Source organism: Oncorhynchus nerka, linkage group LG9b (genome assembly GCF_034236695.1).
Source record: "Oncorhynchus nerka isolate Pitt River linkage group LG9b, Oner_Uvic_2.0, whole genome shotgun sequence".
Lineage (NCBI taxonomy): Eukaryota > Metazoa > Chordata > Actinopteri > Salmoniformes > Salmonidae > Oncorhynchus > Oncorhynchus nerka.
In genome coordinates this window covers 29,436,308-29,454,041 of record NC_088424.1, presented here as the reverse complement: position 1 = coordinate 29,454,041, position 17,734 = coordinate 29,436,308, and the positions used below count along the sequence as shown (strand labels likewise).

General features: G+C 37.2%; 1 protein-coding gene across 6 annotated transcripts in view; it reads right to left on the bottom strand.

Annotated features, from left to right (window-relative positions):
- LOC115114564 (obscurin-like) overlaps positions 1–17,734 on the bottom strand; it is a 105,053-nt gene that overhangs the window by 75,379 nt on the left and 11,940 nt on the right. For all 6 annotated transcript variants that reach the window (XM_065013495.1, XM_065013496.1, XM_065013497.1 and 3 more), the window contains exons 9-18: positions 17,058–17,330; positions 16,552–16,830; positions 15,799–16,077; positions 14,590–14,865; positions 13,502–13,780; positions 10,467–10,742; positions 9,735–10,010; positions 9,117–9,392; positions 8,759–9,031; positions 8,379–8,645 (exon numbers count right to left, since the gene is read on the bottom strand). In XM_065013495.1, coding sequence (XP_064869567.1) covers positions 8,379–8,645; positions 8,759–9,031; positions 9,117–9,392; positions 9,735–10,010; positions 10,467–10,742; positions 13,502–13,780; positions 14,590–14,865; positions 15,799–16,077; positions 16,552–16,830; positions 17,058–17,330 — 2,754 coding nt within the window. The remainder of the gene's footprint in view (positions 1–8,378; positions 8,646–8,758; positions 9,032–9,116; positions 9,393–9,734; positions 10,011–10,466; positions 10,743–13,501; positions 13,781–14,589; positions 14,866–15,798; positions 16,078–16,551; positions 16,831–17,057; positions 17,331–17,734) is intronic.

The window sequence follows — 17,734 nt, the reverse complement described above, 5'->3', positions numbered from 1 at the left end:
TGTACATGTCTGTAACTATGTTGTTTATGTCTGTAACTATGTTGTACATGCCTGTAACTATGTTGTACATGCCTGTAACTATGTTGTTTATGTCTGTAACCATGTTGTATATGTCTGTAACTATGTTGTATATGTCTGTAACTATGTTGTATATGTCTGTAACTATGTTGTATATGTCTGTAACTATGTTGTATGTATCTGTAACTATGTTGTATATGTCTGTAACTATGTTGTATACGTCTGTAACTATGTGGTATATGTCTGTAACTATGTTGTATATGTCTGTAACTACATTGTATATGTCTGTAACTATGTTGTATATGTCTGGAACTACATTGTATATGTCTGTAACTATGTTGTATACGTCTGTAACTATGTTGTATAAGTCTGTAACTATGTTGTATATGTCTGTAACCATGTTGTATATGTCTGTAACCATGTTGTATATGTCTGTAACTATGTTGTATATGTGTGGAACTATGTTGTATATGTCTGTAACTATGTTGTATATGTCTGTAATTATGTTCACTATGTCTGTAACTATGTTGTATATGTCTGTAACTATGATACTCATGTCTGTAACTATGTTATATATATATATCTCTAACTATGCTATATATGTCTGTAACTATATTGTACATGTCTGTAACTATGTTGTTTATGTCTGTAACTATGTTGAATATGTCTGTAACTATGTTGTACAGGTATGTAACTATGTTGTACAGGTATGTAACTATGTTGTATATGTCTGTAACTATGTTGTATATGTCTGTAATAATGTTGACTATGTCTGTAACTATGTTGTATATGTCTGGAACTATTTTGTATATGTCTGTAACTATGTTGTATATGTCTGTAATTATGTTGACTATGGCTGTAACTATGTTGTATATGTCTGTAACTATGATACTCATGTCTGTAACTATGTTATATATATATCTCTAACTATGCTATATATGTCTGTAACTATATTGTACATGTCTGTAACTATGATACTCATGTCTGTAACTATGTTATATATATATCTCTAACTATGTTGTATATGTCTGTAACTATGTTGCATATGTCTGTAACTATGTTGTATATGTCTGTAATTATGTTGACTATGTCTGTAACTATATTGTACATGTCTGTAACTATGTTGTATATGTCTGTAATTATGTTGACTATGTCTGTAACTATGTTGTATATGTCTGTAACTATGTTGTATATGTCTGTAATTATGTTGACTATGGCTGTAACTATGTTGTATATGTCTGTAACTATGATACTCATGTCTGTAACTATGTTATATATATATCTCTAACCATGCTATATATGTCTGTAACTATATTGTACATGTCTGTAACTATGTTGTATATGTCTGTAACTATGTTGCATATGTCTGTAACTATGTTGTATATGTCTGTAACTATGTTGACTATGTCTGTAATTATGTTGACTATGGCTGTAACTATGTTGTATATGTCTGTAACTATGTTGTATATGTCTGTAAATATGTTAACTATGTTTGTAACTATGTTGTACAGGCATGTAACTATTTTGTATATGGATGTAACTATGTTGTATATGTCTGTAACTGTACTGTATTTGTCTGTAACTATGTTGTATATGTCTGTAATAATGTTGACTATGTCTGTAACTATGTTGTACAGGCATGTAACTATTTTGTATATGTCTGTAACTGTACTGTATTTGTCTGTAACTATGTTGTATTTGTCTGTAACTATGTTGAATATGTCTGTAACTATGTTGTACATGCCTGTAACTATGTTGTACATGCCTGTAACTATGTTGTACATGTCTGTAACTATGTTGTTTATGTCTGTAACTATGTTGTACATGCCTGTAACTATGTTGTACATGCCTGTAACTATGTTGTTTATGTCTGTAACTATGTTGTATATGTCTGTGACTATGTTGTACATGCCTGTAACTATGTTGTTTATGTCTGTAACCATGTTGTATATGTCTGTAACTATGTTGTATATGTCTGTAACTCTGTTGTATATGTCTGTAACTATGTTGTATATGTCTGTAACTATGTTGTACATGCCTGTAACTATGTTGTTTATGTCTGTAACCATGTTGTATATGTCTGTAACTATGTTGTATATGTCTGTAACTATGTTGTACATGTCTGTAACTATGTTGTACATGCCTGTAACTATGTTGTACATGCCTGTAACTATGTTGTACATGCCTGTAACTATGTTGTATATGTCTGTAACTATGTTGTTTATGTCTGTAACCATGTTGTATATGTCTGTAACTATGTTGTATATGTCTGTAACTATGTTGTACATGCCTGTAACTATGTTGTACATGCCTGTAACTATGTTGTATATGTCTGTAACTATGTTGTATATGTCTGTAACTATGTTGTACATGCCTGTAACTATGTTGTACATGCCTGTAACTATGTTGTATATGTCTGTAACTATGTTGTATATGTCTGTAACTATGTTGTACATGCCTGTAACTATGTTGTTTATGTCTGTAACCATGTTGTATATGTCTGTAACTATGTTGTATATGTCTGTAACTATGTTGTATATGTCTGTAACTATGTTGTATGTATCTGTAACTATGTTGTATATGTCTGTAACTATGTTGTATACGTCTGTAACTATGTGGTATATGTCTGTAACTATGTTGTATATGTCTGTAACTACATTGTATATGTCTGTAACTATGTTGTATATGTCTGGAACTACATTGTATATGTCTGTAACTGTGTTGTATATGTCTGTAACCATGTTGTATATGTCTGTAACTATGTTGTATATGTCTGTAACTATGTTGTATATGTCTGTAACTATGTTGTATGTATCTGTAACTATGTTGTATATGTCTGTAACTATGTTGTATACGTCTGTAACTATGTGGTATATGTCTGTAACTATGTTGTATATGTCTGTAACTACATTGTATATGTCTGTAACTGTGTTGTATATGTCTGTAACCATGTTGTATATGTCTGTAACTATGTTGTATATGTCTGTAACTATGTTGTATATGTCTGGAACTACATTGTATATGTCTGTAACTGTGTTGTATATGTCTGTAACCGTGTTGTATATGTCTGTAACTATGTTGTATATGTCTGGAACTATGTTGTATATGTCTGTAACTATGTTGTATATGTCTGTAATTATGTTCACTATGTCTGTAACTATGTTGTATATGTCTGTAACTATGATACTCATGTCTGTAACTATGTTATATATATATCTCTAACTATGCTATATATGTCTGTAACTATATTGTACATGTCTGTAACTATATTGTTTATGTCTGTAACTATGTTGAATATGTCTGTAACTATGTTGTACAGGTATGTAACTATGTTGTACAGGTATGTAACTATGTTGTATATGTCTGTAACTATGTTGTATATGTCTGTAATAATGTTGACTATGTCTGTAATAATGTTGACTATGTCTGTAACTATGTTGTATATGTCTGGAACTATTTTGTATATGTCTGTAACCTTGTTGTATATGTCTGTAACTATGTTGTATGTATCTGTAACTATGTTGTACATGCCTGTAACTATGTTGTATATGTCTGTAACTATGTTGTATATGTCTGTAACTATGTTGTACATGCCTGTAACTATGTTGTTTATGTCTGTAACCATGTTGTGTATGTCTGTAACTATGTTGTATATGTCTGTAACTATGTTGTATATGTCTGTAACTATGTTGTATGTATCTGTAACTATGTTGTATATGTCTGTAACTATGTTGTATACGTCTGTAACTATGTGGTATATGTCTGTAACTATGTTGTATATGTCTGTAACTACATTGTATATGTCTGTAACTATGTTGTATATGTCTGGAACTACATTGTATATGTCTGTAACTGTGTTGTATATGTCTGTAACCATGTTGTATATGTCTGTAACTATGTTGTATATGTCTGTAACTATGTTGTATATGTCTGGAACTACATTATATATGTCTGTAACTGTGTTGTATATGTCTGTAACCGTGTTGTATATGTCTGTAACTATGTTGTATATGTCTGGAACTATGTTGTATATGTCTGTAACTATGTTGTATATGTCTGTAACCATGTTGTATATGTCTGTAACCATGTTGTATATGTCTGTAACTATGTTGTATATGTCTGGAACTATGTTGTATATGTCTGTAACTATGTTGTATATGTCTGTAATTATGTTCACTATGTCTGTAACTATGTTGTATATGTCTGTAACTATGATACTCATGTCTGTAACTATGTTATATATATATCTCTAACTATGCTATATATGTCTGTAACTATATTGTACATGTCTGTAACTATGTTGTTTATGTCTGTAACTATGTTGAATATGTCTGTAACTATGTTGTACAGGTATGTAACTATGTTGTACAGGTATGTAACTATGTTGTATATGTCTGTAACTATGTTGTATATGTCTGTAATAATGTTGACTATGTCTGTAATAATGTTGACTATGTCTGTAACTATGTTGTATATGTCTGGAACTATTTTGTATATGTCTGTAACTATGTTGTATATGTCTGTAATTATGTTGACTATGGCTGTAACTATGTTGTATATGTCTGTAACTATGATACTCATGTCTGTAACTATGTTATATATATATCTCTAACTATGCTATATATGTCTGTAACTATATTGTACATGTCTGTAACTATGTTGTATATGTCTGTAACTATGTTGCATATGTCTGTAACTATGTTGTATATGTCTGTAATTATGTTGACTATGTCTGTAATTATGTTGACTATGTCTGTAACTATGTTGTATATGTCTGTAATTATGTTGACTATGGCTGTAACTATGTTGTATATGTCTGTAACTATGATACTCATGTCTGTAACTATGTTATATATATATCTCTAACTATGCTATATATGTCTGTAACTATATTGTACATGTCTGTAACTATGTTGTATATGTCTGTAACTATGTTGCATATGTCTGTAACTATGTTGTATATGTCTGTAACTATGTTGACTATGTCTGTAACTATGTTGCACAGGCATGTAACTATGTTGTATATGTCTGTAACTATGTTGTATATGTCTGTAAATATGTTAACTATGTCTGTAACTATGTTGTACAGGCATGTAACTATTTTGTATATGGATGTAACTATGTTGTATATGTCTGTAACTGTACTGTATTTGTCTGTAACTATGTTGTATTTGTCTGTAACTATGTTGAATATGTCTGTAACTATGTTGTACAGGTATGTAACTATGTTGTATATGTCTGTAACTATGTTGTATATGTCTGTAATAATGTTGACTATGTCTGTAACTATGTTGTACAGGCATGTAACTATTTTGTATATGTCTGTAACTGTACTGTATTTGTCTGTAACTATGTTGTATTTGTCTGTAACTATGTTGTATATGTCTGTAACTATGTTGCATATGTCTGTAACTATGTTGTATATGTCTGTAACTATGTTGACTATGTCTGTAACTATGTTGCACAGGCATGTAACTATGTTGTATATGTCTGTAACTATGTTGTATATGTCTGTAAACATGTTAACTATGTCTGTAACTATGTTGTACAGGCATGTAACTATTTTGTATATGGATGTAACTATGTTGTATATGTCTGTAACTGTACTGTATTTGTCTGTAACTATGTTGTATTTGTCTGTAACTATGTTGAATATGTCTGTAACTATGTTGTACAGGTATGTAACTATGTTGTATATGTCTGTAACTATGTTGTATATGTCTGTAATAATGTTGACTATGTCTGTAACTATGTTGTACAGGCATGTAACTATTTTGTATATGTCTGTAACTGTACTGTATTTGTCTGTAACTATGTTGTATTTGTCTGTAACTATGTTGTATATGTCTGTAACTATGTTGTATATGTATGTAACTGTGTTTTATATGTATGTAACTATGTTGTATTTGTTTGTAACTATGCTGTACAGGTCAGGTCTGTAACTATGTTGTTTATGTCTGTAACTATGTTGTACATGCCTGTAACTATGTTGTACATGCCTGTAACTATGTTGTACATGCCTGTAACTATGTTGTACATGTCTATAACTATGTTGTTTATGTCTGTAACTATGTTGTACATGCCTGTAACTATGTTGTACATGCCTGTAACTATGTTGTTTATGTCTGTAACCATGTTGTATATGTCTGTAACTATGTTGTATATGTCTGTAACTATGTTGTATATGTCTGTAACTATGTTGTATATGTCTGTAACTATGTTGTACATGCCTGTAACTATGTTGTTTATGTCTGTAACCATGTTGTATATGTCTGTAACTATGTTGTATATGTCTGTAACTATGTTGTGTATGTCTGTAACTATGTTGTATATGTCTGTAACTATGTTGTATATGTCTGTAACTATGTTGTACATGCCTGTAACTATGTTGTTTATGTCTGTAACCATGTTGTATATGTCTGTAACTATGTTGTATATGTCTGTAACTATGTTGTACATGTCTGTAACTATGTTGTACATGCCTGTAACTATGTTGTACATGCCTGTAACTATGTTGTACATGCCTGTAACTATGTTGTATATGTCTGTAACTATGTTGTATATGTCTGTAACTGTACTGTATTTGTCTGTAACTATGTTGTATTTGTCTGTAACTATGTTGAATATGTCTGTAACTATGTTGTACAGGTATGTAACTATGTTGTATATGTCTGTAACTATGTTGTATATGTCTGTAATAATGTTGACTATGTCTGTAACTATGTTGTACAGGCATGTAACTATTTTGTATATGTCTGTAACTGTACTGTATTTGTCTGTAACTATGTTGTATTTGTCTGTAACTATGTTGTATATGTCTGTAACTATGTTGTATATGTATGTAACTGTGTTGTATATGTATGTAACTATGTTGTATTTGTTTGTAACTATGCTGTACAGGTCAGGTCTGTAACTATGTTGTTTATGTCTGTAACTATGTTGTACATGCCTGTAACTATGTTGTACATGCCTGTAACTATGTTGTACATGCCTGTAACTATGTTGTACATGTCTATAACTATGTTGTTTATGTCTGTAACTATGTTGTACATGCCTGTAACTATGTTGTTTATGTCTGTAACCATGTTGTATATGTCTGTAACTATGTTGTATATGTCTGTAACTATGTTGTGTATGTCTGTAACTATGTTGTATATGTCTGTAACTATGTTGTATATGTCTGTAACTATGTTGTACATGCCTGTAACTATGTTGTTTATGTCTGTAACCATGTTGTATATGTCTGTAACTATGTTGTATATGTCTGTAACTATGTTGTACATGTCTGTAACTATGTTGTACATGCCTGTAACTATGTTGTACATGCCTGTAACTATGTTGTACATGCCTGTAACTATGTTGTATATGTCTGTAACTATGTTGTTTATGTCTGTAACCATGTTGTATATGTCTGTAACTATGTTGTATATGTCTGTAACTATGTTGTACATGCCTGTAACTATGTTGTACATGCCTGTAACTATGTTGTATATGTCTGTAACTATGTTGTATATGTCTGTAACTATGTTGTACATGCCTGTAACTATGTTGTACATGCCTGTAACTATGTTGTATATGTCTGTAACTATGTTGTTTATGTCTGTAACCATGTTGTATATGTCTGTAACTATGTTGTATATGTCTGTAACTATGTTGTTTATGTCTGTAACCATGTTGTATATGTCTGTAACTATGTTGTATATGTCTGTAACTATGTTGTATATGTCTGTAACTATGTTGTACATGCCTGTAACTATGTTGTACATGCCTGTAACTATGTTGTATATGTGTGTAACTATGTTGTTTATGTCTGTAACCATGTTGTATATGTCTGTAACTATGTTGTATATGTCTGTAACTATGTTGTTTATGTCTGTAACCATGTTGTTTATGTCTGTAACCATGTTGTATATGTCTGTACCTATGGTGTACATGCCTCTAACTATGTTGTATTTGTCTGTAACTATGTTCTATATGTCTGTAACTATGTTGTGTATGTCTGTAGCTATGTTGTATATGTCTGTAACTCTGTTGAATATGTATGTAACTGCATTGTATATGTCTGTAACTATGTTGTATATGTCTGTAACTGTGTTGTATATGTCTGTAACTATGATGTATATGTCTGTAACTGTGTTGTATATGTCTGTAACTATGATGTATATGTCTGTAACTGTGTTGTATATGTCTGTAACTATGATGTATATGTCTGTAACTGTGTTGTATATGTCTGTAACTGTGTTGTATATGTCTGTAACTATGATGTATATCTCTTTAACTATGTTGTTTATGTCTGTAACTATATGCTACAGTAATGAGTGACCAAGTGTTAAATCTAATGAAAGTAAAGCCTCAGCTACCATTGGTGGAGACCTTGGCAGAGGTCTTATCATCTTTGCATTCACAGATGTACTCTCCCTCATCCTCTTTGGTCATTCCTGTTATGGTAAGGACCCGCTTGGCACTGTCAGCGCTGACACAGAACCTGCCACCGGGTTTGACCTCACGACTGTTGTGGCGCCAGAGTACGTCCCCTGAGGCTTGGTTCAGTTCACAGGTCAGGGTCAGTGTAACACCCAGCTCTGTGGCTACAGGCTGCAACTGCACCACAAACTTCAGCGGTGTATCTGAGAGGAAACATGGACAGAACTTAATTAACTACATTTTATATGCACGCTCTTATGTCAGTACTGACTGTACACGCCAATCAATTGTTCTGATGAATGAATTGCTAACTAACGTTTGACTTGAACTTTGAACTCAAGCTTGTCATCATCAGTGTGGCAAGAGTAGGTGCCACTGTCTTTGACTTCGGTGGACTTCACAATCAGGGTACGAGAATGTCCCTCTCTCTTCATCTCATATTTAGTGCCTTCCTTCAACTCTACTCCATCCCTGAACCACTTAACACTGGCACTCTCCGAAGTCAGCTCAGTGGTCAAAACAATCTTCTCACTTGCTTGAACACTGCATATATCCTTCACGGCAGTCTTCTTAAACTTGGCAGAGGATTCTAGAGAAAAAAATAAGACATGTTAGCATAGTGATGATAGTGCTGGGTATAACAAATACGGTTGAATGAGTCAATGACATCATACCTGTCACCTGTATCTTAAAGGCCAGCTTCTCTGCTCCAACCTCACAGGTGTACTCTGCAGCATCCTTCTTCTCCACCTTCTCTATCACCAGCTGACGAGTCTTGCCCTTTGTCTCCATGGAGACTGTCTTACTGGAAGTCAGCAGTTTGCCATCCTTGTACCATTTCACCTCAGTCTTGGTATCTGACACATCACAGCTCAGAGTGGCTTTCTGGGAGAGAGTAGCTTTCACCTCCTTCTTTACAGACTCCTTGTTGGTGAAAGCTGCTTGAGTCTCTGAAGGAGAAATGATGACATGATGACACGTGGAAGTAGAACCCCTTCATTCAGGGATGAACACAAAACAAACAGGAAGCACATCTCTACACTGGACAGACATGAGACTGGGAGGTGTTGAGCAATACAATGGCTAGACTAGTAAGTCAATTACCAGCTATTGAAATATAGTTTTAGACACAAATATGCAACCAAGAGATAGACATCTACCAAAACAAAATGGGCAATACATTCAGAGGCCATTGACTTGAGTATACAAAACATCATCTGGTTTGGGACCATTCAGCCTACAAAGCCTTAAGAGAAACATCAATAGACAGCCAGCTTTCATATCCTCCATACCTGTCACCTGTATCTTAAAGACCAGTTTCTCTGCTCCAACCTCACAGGTGTACTGTCCAGCATCCTTCTTCTCCACCTTCTCTATCACCAGCTGACGAGTCTTGCCCTTTGTCTCCATGGAGACTGTCTTACTGGAAGTCAGCAGTTTGCCATCCTTGTACCATTTCACCTCAGTCTTGGTATCTGACACATCACAGCTCAGAGTGGCTTTCTGGGAGAGAGTAGCTTTCACCTCCTTCTGTACAGACTCCTTGTTGGTGAAAGCAGCCTGGGCCTCTGAATGGGGATCATTGAAGGGTATGATAAAACCAGAAACCCTTCATTCAGGGTCAAACAATCCCAACACCAAACCAGAAACCCTTCATTCAGGGTCAAACAATCCCAACACCAAACCAGAAACCCTTCATTCAGGGTCAAACAATCCCAACACCAAACCAGAAACCCTTTGGATATCTTGCACATGACATACAAAAGGGAAATCAAGCGATATTGTCAGAGTAAGTAAAAAAAAAACTGCATTTCTAAAGCATTATGAGACAGTGAAGAACATACAATTCAGACTTCCACACTAACAAAACCATCAAAACAAACAGAACAGTATAACATGTCTTTCCTTGGGAGAACAAAATTGTAGACAACGTAGAACACAGACACTGTACATTGACAGCCATCCAGCCTCCAAAACCTTGAGAGAAACATCAATGGACAGCCAGCTTTGAAATCGTCCCATACCTGTCACCTGTAGCTTAAAGACCAGCTTCTCTGCTCCAACCTCACATGTGTACTGTCCAGCATCCTTCTTCTCCACCTTCTCTATCACCAGCTGACGAGTCTTGCCCTTTGTCTCCATGGAGACTGTCTTACTGGAAGTCAGCAGTTTGCCATCCTTGTACCATTTCACCTCAGTCTTGGTGTCAGATACCTCACAGCTCAGAGTGGCTTTCTGGGAGAGAGTAGCTTTCACCTCCTTCTGTACAGAGTCCTTATTGGTGAAAGCTGCTTGAGTTTCTGAGGGAACAATTATGGAGGTGCATGATAGTACCAGAAACATAACATTCAAGGTCAAACAATCCCAACAACCAAACCATATCTTACACACAACAGACATTAGGGGACATAAACAATACAAATGCTAGATAAATCAACCATCTGCATTTATAAAGTAGTAAGACTCAGACAAGACAATGCAACAAACAGGGTAACGGACAATTCAGACATTAGCAAAACAATAAAAAAAGACAACACTATAACGTCTCTTTCTATTATGGAAAACATTTGTAGACAATGTAGAGAACATATACAGTGGGGAGAACAAGTATTTGATACTCTGCCGATTTTGCAGGTTTTCCTACTTACAAAGCATGTAGAGGTCTGTAATTTTTATCATAGGTACACTTCAACGGAATCGAAAACAAAAATCCAGAAAATCACATTGTATGATTTTTAAGTAATTAATTTGTATTTTATTACATGACATAAGTATTTGATACATCAGAAAAGCAGAACTTAATATTTGATACAGAAACCTTTGTTTGCAATTACAGAGATCATACGTTTCCTGTCGTTCTTGACCAGGTTTGCACACACTGCAGCAGGGATTTTGGCCCACTCCTCCATACAGACCTTCTCCAGATCCTTCAGGTTTCGGGGCTGTCGCTGGGCAATACGGACTTTCAGCTCCCTCCAAAGATTTTCTATTGGGTTCAGGTCTGGAGACTGGCTAGGCCACTCCAGGACCTTGAGATGCTTCTTACGGAGCCACTCCTTAGTTGCCCTGGCTGTGTGTTTCGGGTCGTTGTCATGCTGGAAGACCCAGCCACGACCCATCTTCAATGCTCTTACTGAGGGAAGGAGGTTGTTGGCCAAGATCTCGCGATACATGGCCCCATCCCTCCTCCCCTCAATACGGTGCAGTCGTCCTGTCCCCTTTGCAGAAAAGCATCCCCAAAGAATGATGTTTCCACCTCCATGCTTCACGGTTGGGATGGAGTTCGTGGGGTTGTACTCATCCTTCTTCTTCCTCCAAACACTGCGAGTGGAGTTTAGACCAAAAAGCTCAATTTTTTGTCTCATCAGACCACATGACCTTCTCCCATTCCTCCTCTGGATCATCCAGATGGTCATTGGCAAACTTCAGACGGGCCTGGACATACGCTGGCTTGAGCAGGGGGACCTTGCGTGCGCTGCAGGATTTTAATCCATGACGGCGTAATGTGTTACTAATGGTTTTCTTTGAGACTGTGGTCCCAGCTCTCTTCAGGTTATTGACCAGGTCCTGCCGTGTAGTTCTGGGCTGATCACTCATCTTCCTCATGATCATTGATGCCCCACGAGGTGAGATCTTGCATGGAGCCCCAGACCGAGGGTGATTGACCGTCATGTTGAACTTCTTCCATTTTCTAATAATTGCGCCAACAGTTGTTGCCTTCTCACCAAGCTGCTTGCCTATTGTCCTGTAGCCCATCCCAGCCTTGTGCAGGTCTACAATTTTATCCCTGATGTCCTTACACAGCTCTCTGGTCTTGGCCACTGTGGAGAGGTTGCAGTCTGTTTGATTGAGTGTGTGGACAGGTGTATTTTATACAGGTAACGAGTTCAAACAGGTGCAGTTAATACAGGTAATGAGTGGAGAACAGGAGGGCTTCTTAAAGAAAAACTAACAGGTCTGTGAGAGCCAGAATTCCTACTGGTTGGTAGGTGATAAAATACTTATGTCATGCAATAAAATGCAAATGAATTACTTAAAAATCATACAATGTGATTTTCTGGATTTTTGTTTTAGATTCCGTCTCTCACAGTTGAAGTGTACCTATGATCAAAATGACAGACCTCTACATGCTTTGTAAGTAGGAAAAACCTGTAAAATCGGCAATGTATCAAATACTTGTTCTCCCCACTGTACATTGACAACTGTTCAGCCTCCAAAGCCTTCTGAGAAACAATAATAGAGCCAGCTGTATCTTAAAGACCAACTTCTCTGCTCCAGCCTCACAGGTGTACTCTCCAGCATCCTTTTTCTACACATTTTCTATCACAAGCTAACAAGCTTTGCTCATTGACAACATGTGGACTGTCTTAGTGCAAGTCAGTAGCTTGCCATATTTGTACCATTTCACCTCTGTCTTGGTATCTAACAGCTCACAGCTCAGAGTGGCTTTCTGGGAGAGAGTAGCTTTCACTTCCTGCTGTACAAAGTCCTTATTGGAGAAAGCAGCCTTCATTTCTAAAGGAGGGATATGGGATATGATGGAAATGAGAAACCTCAATATCACATGAAAACAGGAACCATATCTCTAGACTGGACAAATACGGGAGTTATTGGACAAAGTCAACCATCTGAAATTCAAATGTGGGGTGGAGACAGACACACAGTCCAGAGCAACAAACTGGGAAACAGAGCACTCAGATATCCCCATGAGAAACATCTGTGAATCGAGACAAAATGTTCAAAGGACAATGCTGTGCGCAATCAAAACAACCAATTAAACCTATTTTTTTGCAAGATAGAACTCACAAATGCTAAGGCAACGTTACCAATTACACTTAGAAAATAACTAAATAGCTGTAAGTTAAAAAAACAGAACTAAAAATGTAACTGTGTATGTCCCATAACATCTTCTCCGACTTAAGAAAATCTCTTACGGTTATCTTTAAATAAGGAGAATACAATTTTAATTAATAGGACAGACAAACGGACAACCATTCAAGCAACCAAAACCTAAATCACATCACAGAGGGCTCCTAACTAAAAAACAACTCCTGCATACCTGTCACCTGCATCTTATAGACCAGTTTCTCTGCTCCAACCTCACAGGTGTACTGTCCAGCATCCTTCTTCTCCACCTTCTCTATCACCAGCTGACGAGTCTTGCCCTTTGTCTCCATGGAGACTGTCTTACTGGAAGTCAGCAGTTTGCCATCCTTGTACCATTTCACCTCTGTCTTGGTATCTGACACATCACAGCTCAGAGTGGCTTTCTGGGAGAGAGTAGCTTTCACCTCTTTCTGTATAGAGTCCTTATTGGTGAAGGCAGCCTGATGTGCTTCTGATGGAACAGTCATGGAGGGGCACAATGGCAGAAATACTTAATTTAGGGTCAAACAGTATCAGCACCAAACACAGAACACACCACTTACTGTCCTGTACAGACACGGGAAGAATTGTCTACAGAATGACACCGAGAGTTAACTGTCAGCAATTCTAACATGGTACGGAGACAAACAAACTGCGCAACAAACACAGAAACAGACTATTCAGATGTAATATAAGCTAGAGCAGCAACACAGAAACAGACTATTCAGATGTAATATAAGCTAGAGCAGCAACACAGAAACAGACTATTCAGATGTAATATAAGCTAGAGCAGCAACACAGAAACAGACTATTCAGATGTAATATAAGCTAGAGCAGCAACACAGAAACAGACTATTCAGATGTAATATAAGATAGAGCAGCAACACAGAAACAGACTATTCAGATGTAATATAAGCTAGAGCAGCAACACAGAAACAGACTATTCAGATGTAATATAAGCTAGAGCAGCAACACAGAAACAGACTATTTAGATGTAATATAAGCTAGAGCAGCAACACAGAAACAGACTATTCAGATGTAATATAAGCTAGAGCAGCAACACAGAAACAGACTATTCAGATGTAATATAAGCTAGAGCAGCAACACAGATTGTAGGAGATGTCAACTTGGGAAGACAACTCGACAAATGAAACAACCTTTGTCAAAGACAAATTTTATCAAATAAATATTTGTAGGACAGGCATATAGACAACCATTCGTCCCACTATATGCCCCAGAGGAAACAATAGACAGACAGTAAATCCAATATATCCTCCATACCTGTCACATGTATCTTAAAGACCAGTTTCTCTGCTCCAACCTCACAGATGTACTCTCCAGCATCCTTCTTCTCCACCTTCTCTATCACCAGCTGACGAGTCTTGCCCTTTGTCTCCATGGAGACTGTCTTACTGGAAGTCAGAAGTTTGCCATCCTTGTACCATTTCACCTCAGTCTTGGTATCAGACACCTCACAGCTCAGAGTGGCTTTCTGGGAGAGAGCAGCTCTCACCTCTCTCTGTACAGAGTCCTTATTGGAGAAGGCAGCCTGGGCCTCTGTAAATCAACCATTAGCAGTTCAAATTTAGAATGGGAATAGACACACAGCCACAAAAGGGACAGAGACCAGTGAGACATCCCCATAAGCCACAAAGCAAAACAACCAGAGCCAACTCAAGCAAGGAAACAACGTTGAAGCCTCAAACATAGCCCCTTGTCTGATGGAATCAACTAATCCTAAGATCTCAACTTTATCAGTATGACAAAAAACTAGGCATTTGTTTCTTACTGAGACAAAAGCTAAATGTAATTCAACAGTACACTTGCCAAAGCATCTGAGGGGAGAGGTAAATGTTTAATAGTTATTTTCTCCTAAGATAAACATGTCCAATGTGTAGAGCAGAAAGCCAGTATGAGGGTTTGCAGTCAGGCTGCAATGGAAGGAGGCCGGTGTGTAGGAGAAAAAAAATATGTAGAGTTCAAAAGGTACTGGCACTCAAAACCATGAAAAGGAATAACCCAAGGAGGCCGATGTGCAAAAATAATACACTTAATTTAATCCACGCTCAAAAGAATACAAAAAGTACAAAGTTAATTAACGAAAAAGGAGCATACGTTTCGGCCTTATCGTCAGTAATGTACAAACAAATTAGGAAGACGTACTTAAGAAGACACACCTGCTGTGCGTAACAGGCGCAACAGGTGCAAGCAGATAGTTGATTAGAGACTGGAATATGTAGAAGAATAAAGAAAATGGACAATTCAAATGTCACATATAATTGAAAAAAGACAATGAGCTGGGCTACATAACAATATTAGAAGCAATAGATATTAGGCTGAAGAGCTCAGAGTGCTTGTTGTTGGGGTGGCAGACTGCTGGTGCCTGTAACATGCAAGGTCCAATTCCTCATTAATGTGAAGAGCAGACAGACAACTATTCAAGCAATCGGACAGAAAGGAGACAAGACAGCAGGTCGATATCCTCCTTACCTGTCACCTTTATCTCATAGACCAGTTTCTCTGCTCCAACCTCACAGGTGTACTCTCCAGCATCCTTCTTCTCCACCTTCTCTATCACCAGCTGACGATTCTTGCCCTTTGTCTCCATGGAGACTGTCTTACTGGAAGTCAGCAGTTTGCCATCCTTGTACCATTTCACCTCAGTCTTGGAATCTGACACATCACAGCTCAGAGTGGCTTTCTGGGAGAGAGTAGCTTTCACCTCCTTCTGTACAGAGTCCTTGTTGGTGAAGGCAGCCTGTTGGGCTTCTGAGGGAACAATCATGGAGGGGCATAGTAGGGGTCAAATAATGAAAACAGGAATCATTTTTCGACACTGGACAGACATGGGTAGCATTGACATACATAACAACCATAGTCAACCAGCTACAGCACTAATATAGCAGAGGCAGACACATCGCATCATTGAGTTGTCCTCAGAAGCCATGAAAGCAAAATCATCCAATGAAACAGCTTTGAAGCCCATATCTCCAAACAGTATTTTATCTGATAACCTCACATATTTTTAGGTCTCAATTAGAACACATTGAAACTAACAAAACAACCATACATTTCTAACATAATGAGCAGAGCTGAAGAAATTCAAATGTTGTACATTGTTCAAACCATCACCAAGGACTAAGGGGGAAAACGCTTCAAATTTGCAAGACTGGCACATGGACAACCACTCCAGCAACCTCGTTCAAAAGTAGACAATAGACAGTAACTCAATATTTGGCTTACCTGACACATGTATTTTAAAGACCAGCTTCTCTGCTCTAGCTTCACAGGTGTACTCTCCAGCATCCTTTTTCTCCATTTTGTCTACTACCAACAGACGACTCTTGCCCTTTGTCTCCATGGAGACAGTTTTACTTGCAATGATCTGTTTGCCGTCCTTGTACCATTTCACCTCTATCTTGGTATCTGCAACCTCACAGCTCAGAGTGGCTTTCTGGGAGAGAGTAGCTCTCACTTCCTTCTGTACAGAGTCCTTGTTGGTGAAGGCAGCCTGTTGAACTTCTGAGGGAACAGTCATGGAATGGCTAAGTAAAATCAGAAACCTTTTTTGGGGGGTTGAACACTGAAAACAGGAACAGTATTTGTATGGGCAGTCTGGGATTCTGAGGGGACACTAGTTTTTCTAGCTTAAACATTTAAAAAAATATATATGACTAGGTATTCTACAAGCTGAATACAATGATATTGTTTGTCCGGTGTGCTCTACAGACATTCCTTCTCTCTCTTACCTTTTATCTTGACCTGGAATGTGACTTTGTCTTCCGCTGTCTCGCAGGAGTAGTGTCCCTCGTCACTTTTCTTGGCGTTCTTGATGACCAGTCTCCTCTGTGTCCCTTTGGAGATAATGGTAGTTCTTTGGTCCTCAATGACCACTGTCTGATCCTTCCTCCACACCACCACCCCGCTGGCAGACGATACCTCACAGTTCAACTCAAGGTGCCCACTGAGGGCAGGTGCCACCCCCATGGGACCCCTAGGCTTGTTCAGGAATTTTGCTTCATCTGGAAGAGAAACATGGATGGATTTGTCATCAAGAACAAAAACCTGATTTGTCTGCTTTTTTAGTTTATAGAGTTGTGGTGGAAATCTATTAATACCTTAAGGTTATAATTAAATGTTAACAAAGGCCCATGTGGAATTGAATATGACAAAAAATATGCAATAACAGAATCATCTATGATGATTTATTCACTTTACAAATATTTGATCATGCTTTTATAACCAAACGGCTACATTTCATACACCATCATATGATAGGTGGGTGTCTGCCTGTGCGTGGTTGGAGGATTGGGGACGGTACCAGTGACACATTGGACTTTATTACATGATGACAGAGAGCTCTTTCCCATGCTAGACGACTCACTACCACCTGGTGTTAGCTGTCACAGCCCAGTCTGTCCCTGTG